The following is a 21,561-nucleotide window of genomic DNA, read 5'->3' on the forward strand; positions in this document are numbered from 1 at the left end:
GTTTGACACAGTATCAGGGGGTTTTCTGTTGGTAAAGTTTAGTGGTTCCATGTTCAAACTTTTGATTCAACTAATGATATATAAAGACCTCTAATTTTATAAAATATACACTTTAAAGAACAAATTATTAAGCCAAAGGATCAGTCTTCATTTTGGGTATATTATACTTATTGAACTTTTTTCCGAGGCTTAGATATTAAGTAAAAATCTGTGTACTATCTGCTACAGAAACTAAACTGGTCTTTGAATGGTATCCATGAGAAACATACTTCCCAAATTATCTTTAATTCCTGGGTTACAACTCGTCTCTTTTTTTTTGCCTAGTCCATGTAACATCTTGTCCTGATCTACCATAACAGTGTATGTTTCTGTGGCACAGTGCTGTGTGTGCTCCTGCATTTCTCATTCAGAATTTTCCCCATGAGGAATCAGTACCTGTTAATTGCGTATGAAGGTCATAACTTCCATGATCATGGCCTTGCTTTTTCTCATTTGTTGGAATTATGCTAAAATAGCCCCGAAACACACAGTTTATAGTGTGACGCATTAAGAGTCTGCAAGCAAACGGTCTGGAGGCCCTGCTTGAAAACTCCATTGCAGTCATCTGTGCCTACGATAATTTGGAGAGGTTTGAATATCCAGGGCCTTATTGGTAGGAAAATGTGATTATCATCTGTTTTGTTTGTTATGTTGTTTGGGATTTTGTTGTTGTTCTCTGGTTTTGGTTTTTTATTTTTGTTTTGTAGCAGAGAAGTAAACGAGGAGGTTGGTCCAAAGGAAGAAAGAGGAAGAAACCTCTTCGAGACAGCAATGCACCCAAATCACCCCTCACAGGATATGTTCGATTCATGAATGAGCGTCGAGAACAGCTTCGTGCAAAGAGACCAGAGGTCCCATTTCCAGAAATTACAAAGATGCTGGGCAATGAATGGAGTAAACTGCCTCCTGAGGAAAAACAGGTTATTGTTCAAATTCTTGATCCTTTGCTTGGTTTTGATGATATCTCAAAAATAACTTCTGTCAGAAAAGCAAAAATGGTTGACTCTCTAGTTTTGTCAATAGTCCTTAGGAGACCAGAACGGCAGGGTCCTTATAGCTCTTTGAACCACCTTCAAACAGTGGTTTTTAACAGTTTCGGGTGCTTCTGCAGGGGTGTAAATAGGAGGTTCTTAGGAATCCCCAACCAGCAATTCCACTCTTACCTGATTTATATGCTGCAAGTTCACTTAACTTTTTTTTTGAGGTTCATTATTAAGAATTCTAGCAACATAATTTATTCTACTGAGTTAAATGAAAAAAAGTCACAAATTAAATGAGAAAATGCCAAAAAGTCATTTGATTAAATTCTGTAGTTCACGTAAGAATCTTGTTTAAGAAAAAAATTTTACTTCTTTAATAATATTTTTACTATACTTTTGGCAAATTTAAACCACTGTGGAAAATAAAGCAAATATTTCTTGAATTATCTGTCTCCTCTAAGACAGAAACTAACCCTCTAATCAATCTGAAACAAATTCATTTGTTAGAGAGGTTTAAGGAGAATTAAGAACAAGCTAGCCAGGAGCTGGTAGAAATGTCAGAAAAGCAGAACACTGGTAATAATTGTGGGAGTGAATGATTTTGGATTAGAAATTCCCAACATCCCCAGCATCTGAAAGATACCGATATTTCTTAATTGTCTTATACTGTTAAATCCTCTTATTCAAAAAGAATTCTAGATAGACTTCTCTTTAAACCAAACTGAAAAATACTCTTATGAGAATTCATTGAATTCAAAAATTTTCAGAGACAGATTAAGTTGCGACTTGAAGCTCCGTGTTTATGGACCAAGCTAGTAGAAAGCAGTGTATATTGTCCATTGCTTTGGCTGCACTATGTGCAGGGATTGTAAGCTGCATGTGCTAGATTATTCTTTTCTTTTTTATTTTATTTCTAAATCATTACATGCTCATTGTTTAAATTCTTTTCAGACAATACCAAAGTGTATGAAGAAAAAAGTGAAAGTAACAGCAGTTATCTCTAGATATAACCACTGTTTGGTAGGACAAGTTTTGTTTATTTGCATTGTTTCATTAACTTTTATTTGAAAATGATTTCAAATGTGCAAAAAGTTGCAAATAAAAGTTGAAAATGATTTCAAGTGTACAAAAAGTTGCAAATATAAAATAGGACAAAGAACACCCAAATACCCTTTACCCAGATACACCTATTGTTAACATATTTTGTCCCATTTCTGTACTTACACGTGCACTTATGCACATGCACTCTTTCTCTCTCATGCTCTCATACATTTAGACACATAAAAACATACAGGTTGTTTTTCTGAATAATTTAAAAGCAGTTTGCATACATTATGGCTCTTTACCCCCTAAATATTTCAGTGTGTATATTTCTTAATAGAGGTACTCTCTTATATAACCACAGTACAGTTATCAACTTCATAATTTTTTATTAATACTTCTATCTAAGCTACAGTCCATATTTTAGTTTTATCAATTGACCTAGCATCATTCCTTTGTAACATGTTTGCCCTCCAGTAAAGATTCCAGTCTAGAATCAGGTATGGCATTTAATAACGTCTCTTTAGTCTCCTTTAATTTGCATGGTTGCAAAATGATGATTTTCCCCTAACTCCAGCACTCCCTCCGCATTCACCTGTAGGATCTCAGCAACAACCCTCCTTTTCTCCACATTTATATATTTGTTTACTTATCTGTTTATTATTGATATGGTCATATGGATTTTTTTTCTAATGGCTTATAATTCATTTTTGTACTTAATTATTTCAGTGCTTAAATGTCCCAGGAGTTGGTCATTTAGGTGCCCTTTACATCTGATTCTTTTATGGGATGAAGTTTTAACATAATATCTGACTATTGTTTGTGTTCATCCAGTATTTTTATACCTAATATCTTATACTTAATTGAGGGATGAGAAGAGCAAGGCATTCAACAAAATAATCTTGATCGATCAGTGAACTGTGCTTAAATAATTAATATAACAAAGCAATCAAAGCATGTAGGTGCTTTCAAAGTAGTCCATTTGGAGTCCATAGGATGAGGTCATTCCTTTTTATGTTCTTTCTGTCTCGCAAGCTTTAGTGTCCCACTCTTTGACTCTTAAAAGGCCAATTAATATATGAGCTCATTCCCTCAGAATGGGTGGGGGATAGAGAAACAAAGGAATATTCCATTTCTTCCTCTGGGAAAATTAAGTGTGCCTATATGGTATTTAGACCTCATAAGGACTCTAGTGGTCTTGTGGAGCTCTATCTATCGAGTTAGAGGAATAGCTACGATCTTTGTGAATTTTTTATGAGAAGGATCTCAGTTGATCTTGTCTTATAAATTAGAAAAGACAATAAATAGTCCAAAATGTCAGAATCACTTATAAGTTTTGTAATTAAGAGATATTTTATTATATTCAAAGTCTTGTTTTTCTGATTCTCCCTTAAAGTTTATTGTCTGTCTACTTTTCTTTCCATGTTCTCTTCATCCTCTGTTTTCTTCAAATAGGTCATTGATATAAAAGAGATAAATAGATCTCTTTTTCTTGAAAATAATTCCACACTTCTTTCCTAGCGCTACCTTGATGAAGCAGATAGAGATAAGGAACGTTACATGAAGGAATTGGAGCAGTATCAGAAGACTGAAGCCTACAAGGTCTTCAGTAGGAAAACCCAGGACCGTCAGAAAGGCAAATCTCATAGACAAGGTATCAACCAGAACCAAATGTACATGTAGTTTGATGTGCATAATGGAGTATCACAAAGCCAGCTATTAGAGTGGTAAGGTATAAAAGATATGTTTCTGTCATCTTGTATTGTCTTATTTTTATTTATAAGCATCATCTTGGAATGTCATTAAAATCACATTGCTCTCATTTAGGCTTCCAGATCCAGTATCCAGTATTGTACATTTGGCTTTGCTTAATGACCCTTATTAGTTGTCTACCATCCTTTTTTTCCTCTTATTCCCAGTTTAGGCATTTTTCTTCCTCTAGGCAAGTCTGTCTACTAAACTATATGAACTATATAATCTCCTTATTTTAGCAACTCTAAGTCTTTCATGTTCCATTTCTCCCAGCCTCCAGTGGTCATCTTTTTCATTCATTCATGTATGCTTATAGCCAAAAAATTATTTATTGAGCACTTCCTATTACATATCAAGCTTTCTTCAGGCATGAGGATACAACAGTGAACAATATAGACAAGATCCCTGCCTTCATGGATCTTTTGTTCTCTGTTACAAATTGTTAATCACAGCATTCTGAGTATTGCTTCAAGCTCTGCTTCTTCAGGAAACACTGCCAAAGAAGCCCCACCCACAACTAGTCTATCCATTCCTTAGCCATTGCTTCTTCATACTTGGGCCTGCTAATAATGTTGCACAAATGGCCTTTGGTATATGTTCTCCTGTCCACTCTCCTATCATATTCCCCTCAAAGGTAAGGATTGTGTCTGCTGTTTTACTTGTACCTAATTGTGTACTCTATATGGGGTCCCCTTAAAGTTTGTTGGCTGATTGACTGATTAATAAAGCCACAAAGGAAAAATAGCATGCTGTGAGAACTTACATATGCTGGCAATTTTTGTAGTTTGCCACAGTCACACACTTGGGTTTTGTTATTGTTTTGTTCTGTTTGTCAATTGAATGTTCTTTTATTCTTTCATATTTTTAGATACAGCTCGACAGACCACTCATGATCATGAGGTAATTAGTTTTCTGTCTACAGATTTTATATATACATATATATAATATTGCTGTTTTAAATGCTATTGGATTTTATTTCCTTTTATGAATGACAGAGTATTCCCTGTCCAGTAATTCATACTGGGTGAGTTGCTTTTACTTATGCATTCTTAGCATATGGCAGACCCTTATGCCAAGAATCTATCCTTGAACAACCCCAACCCCAATCCTTTCCTGTGGTCTAAGAATTTTATTGGCTTTTAATACCAAAGATGGCTTAAATTTGGAATGAGGTATAGGAATGAAGACTTCCTGAAAGCTATAATTTGACCACAATTTATCATCTAATGCTTTAGCTGACTCTCACAAAGTCGTTGTTTAGGAAATCCAGTATTTGGTTAAATTGATCTAGCTAACTATAGTGTGGAGAAAGTACACACGATAATATCTCTATTCCTAATACCCTTTTCCAGTTCCCTTACTTTCTTGGCACATATTTATTTACTGGCCTCATCTCTATTTGGTTCAACTACTTAGATCAGATTTAGGCCTGTGTTCCTGTTTATGTATGGCCAACATGTTGGCCATGCTGCATAATGAGATTTTATATATATATATTTATATAAACCTATGGTAATATAAGGTTGTAAAAAATATAAAATTTGTGGTAATTACATGTTTTAAAATTCCCAGTGATTCTCCATTGCTTACTAATTAACATTCAAGCTCTGCAATCAGGGTCTTCTATAATTTAAGTTTCAACTTTCCATTCCAAATACCTTAGCTTCCATTAGTCCCCTGTATATCTTATGTACTTAAAAACCTTGACTACTCATGATCCTCCAGATGCACAGCCTTCTCTGCCTCATGCCTATGCTCATACTGTCCCCTTCACGAGAACATTTTCTCTCCCTCAGACATTTCTTCCACTCACCATCCTCCCATTTCTGCCTCTCAAATTTCTAGTCATCCTTCAAATGAGATTTCAAGTTCTGTTTCCTCCTTTAAGCCTTTAATTTAATCTTCACAGCTTTTTATACTTCTTTTATAATCATCACTGATTTGAGCCTGCTGTTGAGATTGAGTGCTTCTGTTATTCACTCTTGGATCATAATCTGTTTGAGGGCATGTCCAGTCTAGTTTCCATCTCTTTATCTGACCCCATACCACCTAGGATGATGCCCTTGCATGGAGAAGATATTCCATAAATACTTTCTAAAATGAAGTGCTTATGCCAGGATGCCTCTCACAAATCCAGTTGCTTCCATGACAGCATTACTTGGTTTTGAGACATAAAGAGAGAAGCTGTTTTTCCTATTGAGCAACACAAGAAGTGAAAACAAACTTTTTCAAGTATTGCGAGTTATCTTATATATGAACATCTCTTTTGTTTAAATTAATTCAATATCTTTTCTTAAACATTATTATTACATCTTCAGCATTCTTTAAGAAGGAAGAAACATAAAGACATCATAGAAAGTAAGCAAAAAATTGAATCTATGCTTTCCCAACCATGGTTTGAGACCCTCCTGAATATTTCATACACTTGTATCTCGTTCTTGAGAATATTAGGAGTCCTACAGCTAAAAAATATAATACAGTCCCTAGCTATTTGGGACCTTGATCATCAGCTCTTGTCATTTGCCTTTCTACTACCTGATCTGTGCTTTTTAAAATTTTTATTTCTTTTTATGCAAGACATCCTTCAGAGGTTGTCTTGAAGTAACAGTGGGTTTTTAAACAAATAGAATTTTCTGATATACTATTTTGCATGCTTTTGGTTTTTTAGGAAATCGTTTCTTCAAAATAATAACTTATTTTTCTTGAAATTGTAGTTCCCGTACTTCATTTGGTATTTGGTTACCTTCAAAACACAGAGAAAAGATTCATATTCAAAAGTCAGATATACTTATGACCATTCATGAATTATCAAGATGTATGAGAAGTATAACTGTTAGTATTTTATTCTTCATACAATCCTATATTAACCCATGTATGACTCTCCATGCTGTAGTTAGAATGAAATGTTATGAATAGTTTTTGCTTAAGAGACTCTATATGTATACCCCATTATTAATTCAATAAATTAAATCATAATTGAATAATGTTGCCAGTCTTCCAGATATTCATATAATTATTTATTTCTCCTTTCTTTTGTCTGTGTGCCCACCTACCAATATCACAAAATTTTCATACTTCCTTTTATGGAATCTCTACCCTTAATAGTTACAGAAGAGAATTTGGAGAGTAATCTAAAATAGTAGAGCTTACATTTTCTAATTAATCACTGATTAATTTCATCACTATGGATTTGGCTGACCAAACTATATGTTGAATTTTTGTCTTCAGTATAGTTGAAATAGTTGTAGTTAAGAAAGATTAAGTAGATTTATTCAGTCAAGGACGTTGTTACTGTTGATTTGAGAAAAGAAGCTTTTTATGAAAATATATTGTTTAGTCTCTAATGAATTTCTGTAATTTATATGATTTATAAAAAACAGACTTTGTGTGATTTCTGTTTCAGGATTAGACATGTGTTTTAAAAAAAAACAAGAGCAGGCATGGGAGAGTAGGTGGGAAGCCAGCAGTAGTTTCTCAAACATGTATACAGTAGGCTCTATAAATCTCTGTTGGTATGCCCACATTGGGAAAAAGCTCTCTTAAGGTTCTTGGTCCAATTAATGTCCCTCAGTTTATCTTTTTTTTTTTTCATTTTGCATTGATTAATATCTTTCATAAACTACCTAATTGCAATATAAAAGAACTGTTTTGACAGTTTTTAAACATACTTATACTTTGTTATATATGATTTCCTCACACGTAACATTTTAGTATAATGTGAATAAAGAAATGTAAGAGCACTATGGATTAAAAAGTAACCCAGTAAACCCCATGAAGGAGAAGAAACTAAATCAAGCCTTACAGTCCTATGTGGATTGAGGGTAGGGAGAGACCACCCCAGGGTATATAAAATGGCTTGAACATTTGAGTAAATTAATATAAGAGCAACTGTTTTGCAAAGTGCCTGAAACATCCTGGATTCTAAATACACGCTTATATACCTTTACTTACCTTATGAGGAGTAAAATGAGAAATGTAACAGAATAGTCCTATAATTCATCTTAGACTCCTGAGACCTCAGAGATCCTCTCATCTGGCCTTCTCATTTTGCCAGCAAGGAAAATGACTTACCTAAAATGGTAAAATTACCCAGAATCATTTGTTGAAATAGTTAGAGGCAGCAGTGTGACTGAAACCAAGGCCTTCTGTATCCCAGTCTGGCATTTTTTGGGCAGCACATAGAACAATATACAGAATAAAGTGTTGAAAGTTAAAAGGGGCCCAGTTGCTTGAGATGTCATCAGACTTTGTTGCCAGTTAGACAGAAACTGGTTTGTATAAAGAAATCTGTTATATTCCTATATGGAACTTGGATTCCTAAGACTTTGTTACCAAGGCAGATACTGGAGAGCGTATATTAGAGCTAAAGAAATGCTGCTGACTTGAAAGCCATTCTGCATAGCAATGGGGCACTTCAACTGGCACATAATATTAAGAGTGCTCCCTAAAGTAAAGGGCACTTGAGATAAGCATATCACTTTCTATGAAATTCTGGCCTTGAGCCTAGATTACAACAAAATAGGTTTAGTTTAGAAGGATCTCTGTTCTCTTACCCTCCATTCAAAATATAGAATGAAAATCCAAAGTGAAGAGTATTCTTGCTTCTCTCATATCAAAAGCCTGCCCACTGGACCCAGGAGTCAGCTAGGGTTAGTCTCAGGAGAGTATCTGTGTCTTATGTGAAGACTAAGATAGAAACAATAATTTTGTTTCTCCTTTAATTTATGAGACATGACAAAATGACACTCAACTTGAACAAATTAAACCCTTTTGATGAAGAGGTAATCAATTCTATATGATTTTAATCCCTTGAGTAATCCTTTGAGCAGCTTAAGTATAACCGAGCCCCCAGGAGGATCCTCTCTATGACTAGTAATGTACTCAATAATGGGAGAGTGCTGATGGTTTTTTGTTTTTGTTTGTGTGTGTGTGGTTTGGTTTTTTTGTTTGTATGTGTGTGTGTGCGCTGATGGTTTTTATTACCACTTCTCCGTTAAATAGAATTTCTGTGTTGCCTTTCAGACACTGAGCAGTTTCGTTGTTTTAATGTATCATATTTTGCACTCTAAGAATCTGTACCAAGGGGCAGTGTGTTATTATACCTGCGGTATGCTGTCCCTGCCCTTACATAGTAACTGCGTTTGAACTGCTCTGCTAAAGAAAGCAGAAGATAACTCAGGTAGCTAAGGGTAATCAAGACCTGCTACCCTTGGAGAGGTCTGTTGGTACCATGATAATGGGAGCCAAGCATCCTCACCTACCCATCGCAGCTGGCAAAGAGTTAGACTTATGGCTAGAAACATGATCTCCAAAAGCCTGTGCAATAGGATACTAATAAACAAGGTAAGATGATAAAATCATAAGACTCTTATTCTAAGTCATTTGTGGTCTTATGCATGATCTATTGGACCTGATACAAATTGGGATTATGTTTATTTGTCATAAATTTTCCTGCAACAGCTCAGTAACAGAATTAAAGCATGTGGTAAGCCAGCAACGTTGAGAGAAAGCCACTATAAAATGTATCTAAGGTCTCTTCTAGAACCAGCCTTTCTTGCCCATACATTAGAGTTCTCATTGAAATGCACTAGGAACTGGCTTGAGGCAGAGCTTGCATGTTGAAAATGGGTCTTCTTATTGATAATTTTGTTGTTTATTTTTAAATTGTTCAGGGAAACTCACTGTCCTTACAAGGAAAAAGGGTAAAAATTAAGTATTTTGAGTTCCCTCAGGTAAATACTCAGATTTTCAGACTTCCATCTTCGATGTCTATCTTGATCATCTGCCATTGGCAGACAGTTCACACAAGTGAAGCCCCCTTAGTAGGCAGATACCAGCATGAAAATAGGAACTTAGCTGTCAGAATTCCCTCATAGGCTGTTAACCACTTAACTTTTCTACTGGGCACCAGACCATATTTGACTTTTTATTTAATACCCAAAGTGTTCAAAAATAAAAGGCTAGAGGTGGTACAAGTAGGAAAAATATGTTCTATTTCTGACTTTAAACTTATTCTTATAGAAGTGATTTCTAGATATTTTTTACTGTTCTTCATATTATAGAGGTTCTAGAATCTTCAGATTATACTAGCAATTTCTTCAGTATTTATTTCCCACTCTCCTCTTTACCATCTTAATATGTAGGATTTTAAATACCATGGTAAGAAGCTTATAATTTATACTCATAATGATTTCCACTTCAAAGTCATTGTAGAAATGGTAGGTAAATATCTTGCAAATACTAAATTTATTCCTAAGGATCATTGTGGAATATATTTACAGTGTTAGTTTTTTTTGAGACTTTTTAATGGCTTATTGATGAATTGATTTCAGGCTTTGTTATTCTCTTCTATCTCTCACAACCCTTGACTTTCTTAATTTTAAAATCTGGTTATATCTTACTTCTTGGTTTTTCTCTGTTTGCTTGCTTGCTTGTTTCTGGGTCTGAAGAAAGTCTAAAAGAACCCCAAGTATAAGCTTCCCTGGGAAATAAGTGGAAATACCAGTGGAGTCCCATTATTATTGCCCATGGCTGGCAGATCGCTGCTTAAAATTCTTATTGTCCACTCTGTAAATTTAGATTGGATAGTTAATATCTCAGAGAGCATTGCATGAATAGCCAGCAGAAGCAGAGGGGAAAAAAACCTAGAAATTTCCTTTCTCAATTCCCACCTCACCAGTTTTCAGAACTATGTATTATTGACTCTTCAAAGCACATAGCTAAGAAATGGTTCCCATATTCTCCATTAAGGAGGTTTATGAAGATTTTTTTAAGTTCTTTCATTACACAGCAGTTTTATATCTGAGAGAGCTGATTAATTAACCTGCTTGCGCTTTTTAGAAGTTCAGATCCAGTGAGAAGGTGAATATATTTTCCTTACAGCCTCATCTGGATAGATTCCTGCTCACCCTACTGTTTCTTTAAGGAAGACATTATGCCTTCAAACATTATGATTTAATTTAGCTTCTATTTAAGAATTAACTGTTTTTGTTACTATTGATTCACAGAAAGAAACAGAGGTAAAGGAACGGTCTGTTTTTGACATCCCTATATTTACAGAGGAATTCCTGAACCACAGCAAAGGTGATTACTGAAGTTATCTTTTAGTGTATCTTAGGTGTGTGGGAAGGATTTGGTTCTCAGGAGAAATTCATTGCTCAAAAGTGATGGTAGTAATATCCCTTCTTAGGACTAGTCTGGAAGGCAGAATAATTGCTTTTATTTCAGTTGATTAAAGTTAGCTACTCAAAAGATCAGTGATGGAAAGCTAACCATAGTTGTCTAAGTTGCTTTGGTGTCTGGAGCCAAAGGAATAAATATAAAACACTAATTTAATTGTTTTCATACACTTAGTCATGTAACCCTATATACAAATGAAAGCTTCCATAGGAGCCTAAAATATAAAATCAAAGCTAATCCCATTTCAGCAAAAATGGGGACCCACAGCTGTATTTCCCAGGATACCTCTGCAAAACCCCTCAGACTTCTTATTTTGAAAAGCATGAACAAACAAACAAATAAAAACTACTTTAATACTTAAGAGGGTTACAACTCTTCCTTGCAATCTTATATATAGAATGTAAGCAGCTTTAAGAATTAAAATAGCTCTGGGGAACTAGGAGTTTTGTTGCTGGAATTACTATCTGGCATGCCATAATGAGAATAGGGAGATGAGGTGGGGTAGCTAAACAATTCTAATTAGAGGCAGCTGAGCAGAACTTCCTTTTAAGAGTCATTGGGATTCCTCTGGGACTGCTAGTGCTGCATGTGTTCTCTGGGGTATTATATCCTCAGCTCGGGAGGCAGAGCTCCGCCAGCTTCGCAAATCTAACATGGAGTTTGAGGAAAGAAATGCAGCCCTGCAAAAGCACGTGGAGAGTATGCGCACAGCAGTGGAGAAGCTGGAAGTGGATGTGATCCAGGAGCGGAGCCGCAACACCGTCTTACAGCAGCACTTGGAAACCCTGCGACAAGTGTTGACCAGCACCTTTGCCAGCATGCCCTTGCCTGGTAATGTCATCTTGCCTGAGTGTTTTCAGTAACAGGAGGTATGGGGAGTGGGAGGGTAGATGGGGATAGGAGTACTGTTTGTGGTGGGGGGTGGGGGGGTGAGGCTTAAATTTCCCCCAAGAGGAAAGTTAATAAAATAAGGATTTCTGCCCCTTCCCCACCCAGAAACTTCTATGAGTCATGTAATAGAATCTGTATTAACTAAAATAATCCAAAATTTTGGACTCTAGTTTAAATTTTTCATTTAAATTTTGATGATTCTTTTCTTTCTTTTCTATTAAGCTTAACTTGATATTCAGAACAATGGAAACTAATAAATCCTTGAGTAGAGCACTTTCTCTTGCATATATATGTTTGTTTGCTTTGTATTTGTTTTTTATTTTAATGGGAAAGAAGAAGAGAACTGATACTAGTATTTCTTACATACTGTTTCATTTTGAGGAGAGTCACAACAGAAAGCTGGGAGAATCTGTCTTTAACCTGTGTTTGTTATATGTACCTACTCTTACATACTGTATAACAATTATATAGTCCACCTGTATATTTAGAGTATGTGGTTTAATTTTATTTCTGTACTATCTAAAAGTCTCTCCTCTAAAATTAAAATGCTGTCTATGGCACAGATCACGTCAGGGTCACAATTCCTTTTTCTGAGAACTCAGATTTTCTGGTTGAAGTGAATGGGAAGATCTTCTTACTCTTGTCTTCTTATCTCCCTTCAGGAAGTGGAGAGACACCTACAGTGGACACCATTGATTCATATATGAACAGACTGCACAGTATTATTTTAGCTAATCCCCAAGACAATGAAAACTTCATAGCTACAGTTCGAGAAGTTGTGAACAGGCTTGATCGTTAGGGAATGGTGAGTCCTTGCTGATATGAGGTTATTTATAGGGCAACACATCAAAAATAAGAAGGCGTTAGATTTTATCAATATTACTAAGACCCTGGAATTTCATTAAACAAATGAATTGGAGACTTGATTAAGATTCCCTTTGCATGGTTTTTAAATGTACTAAATAATGTTAGAAAAAAAGAGGATCCAGATAGATTTTTCTCGTGAATGTCTAGTGTAATTGAAAGAGCATGATTTTTGTGATTGGACCTGGATACTAGCTTTGTCATTTAGGCTATGTTCTTGGCTATTAGTTTCCCAAATGATTAACAAGTAGTGAGAAATTTAGAGAAAAGTACCCCAAAATCAGCACTTAGCACAAATTAAATATCTCTTAATAGTTAACCTTCTTCCTTTTCCCTGGAAAATAATATAGATTGTGTTGTGGGTTTTTTGTTTTTGTTTTTGTTTTGGCATGGGCAGACTTTGGGAATTGAACCTGAGTCTCTGGCACGGCAGGTGAGAATTCTGCCACTGAGCCACTGTTGCACTGCCCTTAATATACATTGTAATAAGCCTACAAAAGTAAGATGCTTTTCATTCACCACTGTTGTATGTTAAATGTTAATGTGGACTATACACAGAAAGAATTAATGCCCTGATTTAATAGATGAAAAAACAGCCAAACTCTCAATACACAAAAATAGAGAAGAGAAAGTAAAGTTTTTAAGAAGCATATTCAACAAAGGGTTAGTTTCTTATATGCTTTCATGGGACAAAAAAGTTTATATTCGAAAGGGATCTACCCATGTAAACCTTTTTAGTACTAATGGTCGGTAAATAGGTATCATTTCTTTAAAAAAATTGGCACTGTTCATACACATTCCTAGAGATAAAGTACCTGTTAGTATGCCTTCCCACAAAATCCATAGTCCTTGGTCTATTGGACTATTAAATTATTCCAGACCTGCAGACTTATAAACAGTATGGAAATCTTAGGGTTGGGCCACTTGATAAAGTGACCATATACTGATACAAAAACACAAGTGAACAGTAGGATATGTTCTTTAAAATGTTAAGTCAAGGGTTGAATATATATATATATATATATATACACACACCAGATCGCTTTAACTTTGAGACATGTATAAGTATTTATAAAACCTATGATTCTTTGTCTGATGAGCAACATCTGCCAGGAGAAGCAAAGGCAGAAGTCCTTATCGTTTTGGTCATGCCCTTGAATAGTAACTGTACAAGGCAATTCATTATATTTTAGACTCAGCCATGCTCATATGGGGAAAGGATTACTGTCCCTCTAGTGAGTAGCCAGATGGAACAAATCATACTTCTAAGAGATGTTTAAACTCCCTGCAGAATAAAGAAGTGACATTATTGCTGCTGTTTATGAAGGGAACAGCTTGTAAATCTAGGCCTGGGATTTTTAGGAGTTCATCATCCTCATTTTCACACAGTACTTTCAATTAGCACTCTTGTAGGCTTGAAAAGAAAGAACTGAGAGAAACTGGAAGATTGTGAAAGAACACAGTAACTGATAATTTGGTGTCTCCTCACATAGGTGTAGGGCAGGTATTACAAGTATTGAGCCAAAAATGGCATTTTGCAAATAAGACTATCCCAAATCTTTAACCATCTTAAATCATAGTATCTCTTTTCTGAGATATCCTAGAAAATCTAGAATCTCACCATTATCCTTAATTTTAACTTGCAAATATTTTGCCCTTGAAAAAATAATACATGAAAACATGAACTGTTATATTATTACAGATTCGTACAAAAGGCCATGCAGACATAACTAAGAATTCTTTCCCACACCCCTCAAAACTGTCAAATGAAAAAATTGCAAAGACTGTGATTAATACTAGCTTGGCCTCATTATACAAATATGTACAGACAGTTGGACCTCTTGTTCCCAGCACTTATGGTGCAATTAATTGCTCTAACATGAGTTTGGCACAGGTTTCATCTGCTCTCAAGGACCAATGAATAAAGGGAAGCTAATGGTCTGCAAGTTTTAGAGGAGCATATTAGAGCTGGAAGGAACCTTTAGAAATCCCAACATTTTACATGAAGGAACAGTCCCAAAGATGTGAAATCACATCTTACCTAATAATACCTGAGCAGATGAGTACAAAGTCCAGTAGTAGAGCATAAGAATCTAAACCCTTGTTTGGTGAGGTTTCTAAAACATTGATATAAGAAGGGGGAGAGGATGTATGTATGTGGAAAGCACTAAATCTTGGAATGAGAGGATTAGGATATGCAAGAAGTAAATAGAAAAATATCACAATCCAGTAATTATAATATTATAAATTTTTGGTCAGCCCATTCTTTATTTGTATAGATATACAATAGAAGAATTATCTCAGCTATTACCTTTCTTTTTGGTTCTAGTACCTAGAGAAAGTGGGGTTGTAGGAGAAGCAATTTGGGTTAATTTCATGTTTAGAGGTGACCAGTTTATATAAGCTATCAAAATCTATATAGTGCTTAATATAGATTAAGAACCAAATGACTAATATTTGGCTGATTAAGGTTTGGAAAAGTCTTTCTCGTGTGATTTTTATCAGTGTGACATAATTTATTGATCATATACCCACAAAAATTCCTAACATGAGGATATGCTTAGATTTATACATGAGGGAAATTAGTTTTGATTGAACATAACATTCTTTGAACTAAAATATTCAGCATACTTCTTTTCCATCATCATATTTGTCCCTATAGTTGCTTTTCTATGTTCAGCTGATGGTTTTCTTACCTCCCCATTGTTGCTGAACTGGAGCAGGACCATGTTTCTCACTGAAATGTTATCTAAAATATCTCAGTAAGAGTACCTGCTTACAGCTTTATGAGCTCTGTAGTTTATATTCATCCTGTTCCTCACCTAACCTTTGTGAAAATAAACCTTTTTTTTTTTAACCCAAAGTCCTAACCTCTTCTGAGCAGTGCTTACCCATTGTGTCATCTTTTGTTTTATTTTTTATTCTACAGGTCTTAGAGCTCCGAAGTGTTCTGTAAAAAGTTGTTTTACTTATGAGGAAGGAGAAGCCATCGATGGAAATTTGAACTGAGTGGGGCAGGGAGGGCCTACAGATCACTTTCTTTGGGTAGAAATTATGCTCAGTTGAATGCCTTCATCCCAAGAACCATATGAGGGAGCAGCAAAAGGAACATGTATAAGAACTTCCGATGAAATTGTCCTTGTGTGAAGCTTTGACAGTGTGCAAACCCTCTCCCAGGTCTTCAGTTTCCTATCATTTTCATTTCTGTTAAAGTGGATCTGCATATCTTCTGCTGACTAGGTGACCCTGAAACTTACATCTGCGGCAGAAAAGAAGATTTACCATTGTTGTAATTCAGATTGGACCCTTTTATCAGTAGAGCTCCAGTTTTCTTGCCTAGCTGTCACTTTTTTTTTTTTTAATGCCTTTGGGATTATTTTGTGCTTCCCTTGACCCCCACCAAGGTATACATCTCCATTGTCTGACATCTGGGCTTTGTTGCTCAGCAGGGTTCTGAAGGAGAGTTTCTCATTGGACAGGCCCAATCTTCTCTCATCATTGCCCTGCTGTGACTCCAAAGAAAGGAGCTTCTTGTTGACAGTGCCCTGTGGATCAAGGCTGTGTTCAGTGGGTGCCAGCCCTCACTAAGGCTTTGTGATTGCTGCCCTGAAGGAGAGTACTTTTTCCTTCCTCGATGGTACTACCTGCTGTTTATTAAGCAAATTGCTCCTCCACATACATGCAGACCCAGACCCAGCAAGACTCTTCTGTTGGCAATGTCTTGTGGAGCATTTTTGCTGAGACAAAGGTTATTGGTAAACAGGGGAGAAAGAGAAAGCGTAGGCTTTCGTTTGGTATTGAAGAAATCCCAAAGTTTACCATAAGTAAGAACTTAGAGCATCCTAGTCTTCTTCAGATGTACTGATTCGTGGATTTTGGTAGGTGGAAACACTCAGAATAATTTCCAGCTAACAAAAGGCATGGAGGAATTTTCATGTCCTTTGTCTTCCTTCTGTAGCCTTTAGCTGCTAAATCCATGTGAAAATGACAGTGATTTAAAAAAAAAACAGCAGAAGGTAAGAAGCATTTCTGATTCTCACCTCAGGGTCATTTTCTTTGATGCTCTAGAGCACAAGTTTGCAGCTGAGATCTTTAGAACCAAAGCAGAGTATGTTGAGCCCGTTGTCTAAGGCATCATACCAGCCACTGAAAGCCAATGAATGAAAGTGTCTCTTTCACGGTATGCCCTTGAATCAAAAGTGAAAAGCCAAAAACTCCCTGTTGTGTTGCTATGCCATCCTGTGTTCTCATCATCTCCTCCTCTGTTTTCTTTATTAGCCCAAAGGAAACAAACAAACAGAACTTATGCAAACACACAGCAAATTTCCCTGCAAGCCTGTAAACCACCACTTGGCAACTTTTCCTAAAATAAGAGCCCATCATTATCTATTGCTATAAATCTTGTCTGATTGTCTGCTCTTCTGTATTTTCCTTCTCTCCCATGCTGTTCTTGCCACTTCTTTCAGACCTCCTTTCCTATTAAGTCCAAGCTGGAACTCAGTGACAGAAGGATATCTAACCCTGCTCTGGAAGCTTATCTTTTCCTTCTGCCAGATGCTTTATTTCCTTTTTTTCTTTCTCCCTCCTAGTATTTCTCTGCTTTACCTGTGTGTTCATTTCTGTGCAGCTTCATTAACAGTGCTATGTGACCAGAAAGGCTGTAACTTGGTCCAAAGATAATCATTCTTCTGACTCTAGGGAGGAGACCTAACTTTGACTTGAAACATTTGCATATTCAGGAGTACTCTAGAGATTTCAAGAGCCTACAATATGTGATCATTTTCATAATAAAAACAGCCTGCTTTTGAACTGTAGCTTTTTCCAAGTAGCTACTCACCTAACTTACTGGTGGCTGGGATTCAGCTGCCCCAAAACTCTCAAGTTCTGTGAATCTGTGTGTCCCTCCTCTCCGTGCAAATAAAGTGGCAAAAGAGGTCGTAGACTAGTGTGACACCTAATTCATGTTTCCCAATAAATTTTTAGATATTACTGTTCTCATTAAGAAGCTTGATTTTTGCACTTACGTGTTCTTTTCAAGAAATAAGTTGTTGTCTATTCAGTGTTACAAATTTTCTTTTTTTTTTAAACATTTTTAAAAAACAAGGAGCAGCTGAAGAAAGGGAGACAAGGTGTTTTATTTCTGACAAAGTTAAATTTTAGAAAAAAAATTGTATTACATGTGTTTGGAACTGTTGAAATGCCAAGTTTTCTGTACAAGTGTTTTTGTAATTAAACTTTTACATTTTCTTTGTTTTGTAAGGAGTCAATATGCTTGCTTGACATTTGCCTCATTAAAATTTTTCTGTCAAATGCACATGATTTGGTTTTATCTGCATTGTAATGAAAAAAAATCCTACTTTTATCTTTTATCCCAAAGACTTTGTCAACTCTACATTAATCATCAAGTCTGTTACACTTTTAAAAGTAACATTCATTTTACAAATTGCTTATTCAAAATGTGTCTTAACCCGTTTAAGAATTCAGTTCTTTAAATGTGTGTTATAACAATACAGTGGGCTGTAATTCATTTTAATGTAGCAGTAGTATTCTGGAGGCAACTTGAAAGAAGTCTGTTTTTAAAATCAGTGACTTCAACCCTCTTGATAGGAGAATTTTTTGATAAAAGAGATGGTATGGTTAAATAATTGCTTTTTAACCACTACTTAACCATTTGTTACCTATTTCTGTCATGTTTTTAATATCTTGGAGTTAAGGCAACCTGACTTCCAAAGCCTGCTGCTCTCCCAAGTAGCCACTTGTGTGGCATGGGGTAAGTATTGCTTTGTTTCAACTCCAGTTTCCTCTTCTGACATAACACCTACCTCAACTCTCGTAAACTATTGTTGGAAGGGTAAAATTAGCTAACCGAATTGACCATGCTTTAGAAAATATTAAGTGTTATATGAATGCCAAGAATTAATGAGGTATATCAGGATTGTGTTTGGCTACATTTAATAGAAATTTAAAACAGCAACAGCTTAAATAAGTATGTCTCTCTCATAGAAAAGAATTCTGAAGATAGGCAAGACTACTATGAAGTTTCCTGTCTGTACCACAATATGGTTCATTTCTCAAGGTCACCTCTTGGTCCTAAATAGTCACTTGACCATCAGCCATGACTTTAAAATTCCTGACAGCAGGAAGAAGAAAAAAGAGCAAAGACAAAGTGGACAGACCTAACAGTCTGCACCCTTTAAAGAGTCTTCCTTGAAATCACAACTAATTCTACTTATATTTCATTAGCCGGAACTCAATTAATTGCCTGACTAAAGCTAGGTATAAGGAGGCTATACCTAGCTTGGACATTACTGCTTCAGCTGATATACTGGTTTGAGTAAGGAAGACAGAGAAAATGGATATTGAGTAAGCAACTAACAGTTAATTTCATGACTTGGCATGTGTGACTCCATGTATGAACACTAATCCCAGCACTGCCATGTTAGTGAATGGGATGCATTGCCTTTGACTCTTGGCCATCTGAGAATGACCATGTCCTTTCTTGGCACATTATTTTCAAAAAGCTGAGAGCTACCTTCAGTCTGAGTTGGCGGTTCCTATTCCCAATTTAGCTCGTCCTCTACCCTTCAGCAGCTGGTGGCCAATCTTGATTGAGAAAATCAGCATGAACAAGTGGTAATATTTCCTCCAGTTATTTGCTCCATTGCTCTACCAGTTGCTGGGTTAAAACAATACCAGAATAATCTTTCCCTAAGGGTAGAGAAATTGAAGTGTTGCTTGGAGGAACAGCTCATCTACTTCCTGCCCTCTGAAAGAATTTTCTGTCTTGGAACAGAGAATTCCAAGTCAGGAGCTTTTTCTTTGTTTTTAGTTTTTTGGGTTTTGTTTTAATTAGAGAAGTTGTAGGTTAACAGAAAAATCATGCCGAATATGAATAGCTCCCATATACCCACACACACACACATAGTTTTTCCTGCTATTTAATAATTTCCATTAATGTGGTATCTTTGTAATCTATTTTCTGATATGAATCTCCATATTCTTGTTATTTCACTCAACATGGTATCTTCAAGTTTCATACATGTCACATTTATCAGCACTTCATTCCTGTTAATGGCTGAATGATAGTCCGTTGTATGTATATACAACATTTTGTTTATCCGTTCACACTACTGATTTTTGCATGAAGATCTTGCACACTTCCACCTTGCTGAATTCAAACTTGGGTTGCTTCCATCTTTTGCCAATTGTGAATAATGCTGCTGTGAACATCTTTGTGCAAATTACCTGTCCAGTCTGCTTTTATTTCTTTAGTATATATACCTACAAGGGGATTGCTGGGTCAATGGTAATTCTATACTTAACTTTCTGAGGAACTGCCAGATTTTTCCACAGTAGCTGCAACATTTTACATTCCCACCAGCAACTTATGAGGGTACCTGTTTCTCTACATAGTCTCTAACACTTGTTTTCCATTTCTTAAATAGTAGCTAATCTAGTGGGTATGAAGTTGTTATCTCATTGTGGTTTTGATATGTATTTCCCTAATGGCTAATGATGTAGAGCAGCTTTTCATGTGCTTTTTTGGCCATTTGTATATCTTCTTTGGAGAAGACTATTCAAGTCTTTTACCCATTTTTAAATTGTGTTGTTTGTCCTTTTGTTGTTGCAGTGTAGGACTTATTAACATATTCTGGATATTAAATCCTTAATGGCTTTGTGGCTTCCAAATATTTTCTTTCATTCTGTAGTTTGGTTTTTTACCTTCTTGGTGATGAATAGAAGTTTTTAATTATGATTTCCCATTTATCTATTTTTTCTTCTGTTACTAATGCTTTTGATATAATGTCTAAAACATTGTCTAACATGAGGTCCTGGAGATGCTTCCCTATGTTTTCTTCTAGGAGTTTTATACTGCTGGTTCTTATGTTTAGATCTTTCATCCATTTTAGTGTATGGTATGATATATAATTTTATATATATATATAAAATATATATATAATTTTCAAATATCTGAGGTAGAAAGCTACCTTAATTCTTCTGTCTATGAATATTCAGTTTCCCCAGTATCATTTGTTGAAGAAACTATTCTTTCCCCCTTGTGTGGAATTGACACCCTTCTCAAAAAATCAATTGCCCTGGGCAGGCCACTGTGGCTCAGCAGGCAGAGTTCTTGCCTGCCATGCCAGAGACCCAGGTTCGATTCCCTGTGCCTGCCCATGCAAAAAAAAAATCAATTGCCCATAGATGTGAAGGTTTATTTCTGAACTCTCAGTTCTATTCCTTGTGCCAGTACCATGCTGGGTTTTTTTTATAGGTGTATGTCCGGAAATCAAACCTAGGTCTCCTGCTGGAAGGTGAGCATCCTACCACTGAACCACTAGTGCACCCTCCTACTGTTTTAATTACTATAGTTTTGTAATAAGTTTTAAAATTGGCAAGTGTGAGTTTTCCAACTTCATTCTTCTTTTTGCAGGTGGATTTGGCTATTCAGGGCCCCTTATCCTTCATTATAAATTTGATGATTGGCTTTTCCGTTTCAGCAAAGTAGGCTGTAGGAATTTTTATTGAGATTGCGTTGAATATGTGAATCACTTTGGGTAGAATTGACATCCTTAACAATATATAGTCTTCCACTCCATGTACTGTCCTTCCATTTATTTAGATCCTCTTTGATTTCTTTTAGCGTGTTGTATAGTTTTCCATGTATAAGTCCTTTCCATTCTTGTTTAAATTTATTCCTAAATGTTTGATTCTTTTAGTTACTATTGTAAATGAATTTTTCCCTCAATTTCCTATTCATATTATTCATTACTAGTGTATGGAGACACTACTGATTTTTGCATGATGATCTTGC

At 35.8% G+C, this 21,561-nt stretch overlaps 1 protein-coding gene across 5 annotated transcripts in view; it reads left to right on the top strand.

Annotated features, from left to right (window-relative positions):
• HMG20A (high mobility group 20A) overlaps window positions 1–18,078 on the top strand; it is a 90,624-nt gene extending 72,546 nt beyond the window's left edge. For 2 of the 5 annotated variants that reach the window (XM_077123681.1, XM_077123682.1), the window contains exons 4-11: window positions 747–959; window positions 1,971–2,039; window positions 3,582–3,714; window positions 4,681–4,712; window positions 10,820–10,895; window positions 11,607–11,822; window positions 12,545–12,687; window positions 15,676–18,078. In XM_077123681.1, the coding sequence (XP_076979796.1) occupies window positions 747–959; window positions 1,971–2,039; window positions 3,582–3,714; window positions 4,681–4,712; window positions 10,820–10,895; window positions 11,607–11,822; window positions 12,545–12,681 (876 nt within the window). In that variant the 3' untranslated portion in view covers window positions 12,682–12,687; window positions 15,676–18,078. The remainder of the gene's footprint in view (window positions 1–746; window positions 960–1,970; window positions 2,040–3,581; window positions 3,715–4,680; window positions 4,713–10,819; window positions 10,896–11,606; window positions 11,823–12,544; window positions 12,688–15,675) is intronic. The other 3 variants (XM_077123683.1, XM_077123684.1, XM_077123685.1) reach the window with 3 other exon arrangements.
• The last annotated feature ends 3,483 nt before the right edge of the window (window positions 18,079–21,561 follow it).

The sequence above is a fragment of the Tamandua tetradactyla genome, chromosome 12, assembly GCF_023851605.1.
Source record: "Tamandua tetradactyla isolate mTamTet1 chromosome 12, mTamTet1.pri, whole genome shotgun sequence".
NCBI classification, from domain to species: Eukaryota; Metazoa; Chordata; class Mammalia; order Pilosa; family Myrmecophagidae; genus Tamandua; species Tamandua tetradactyla.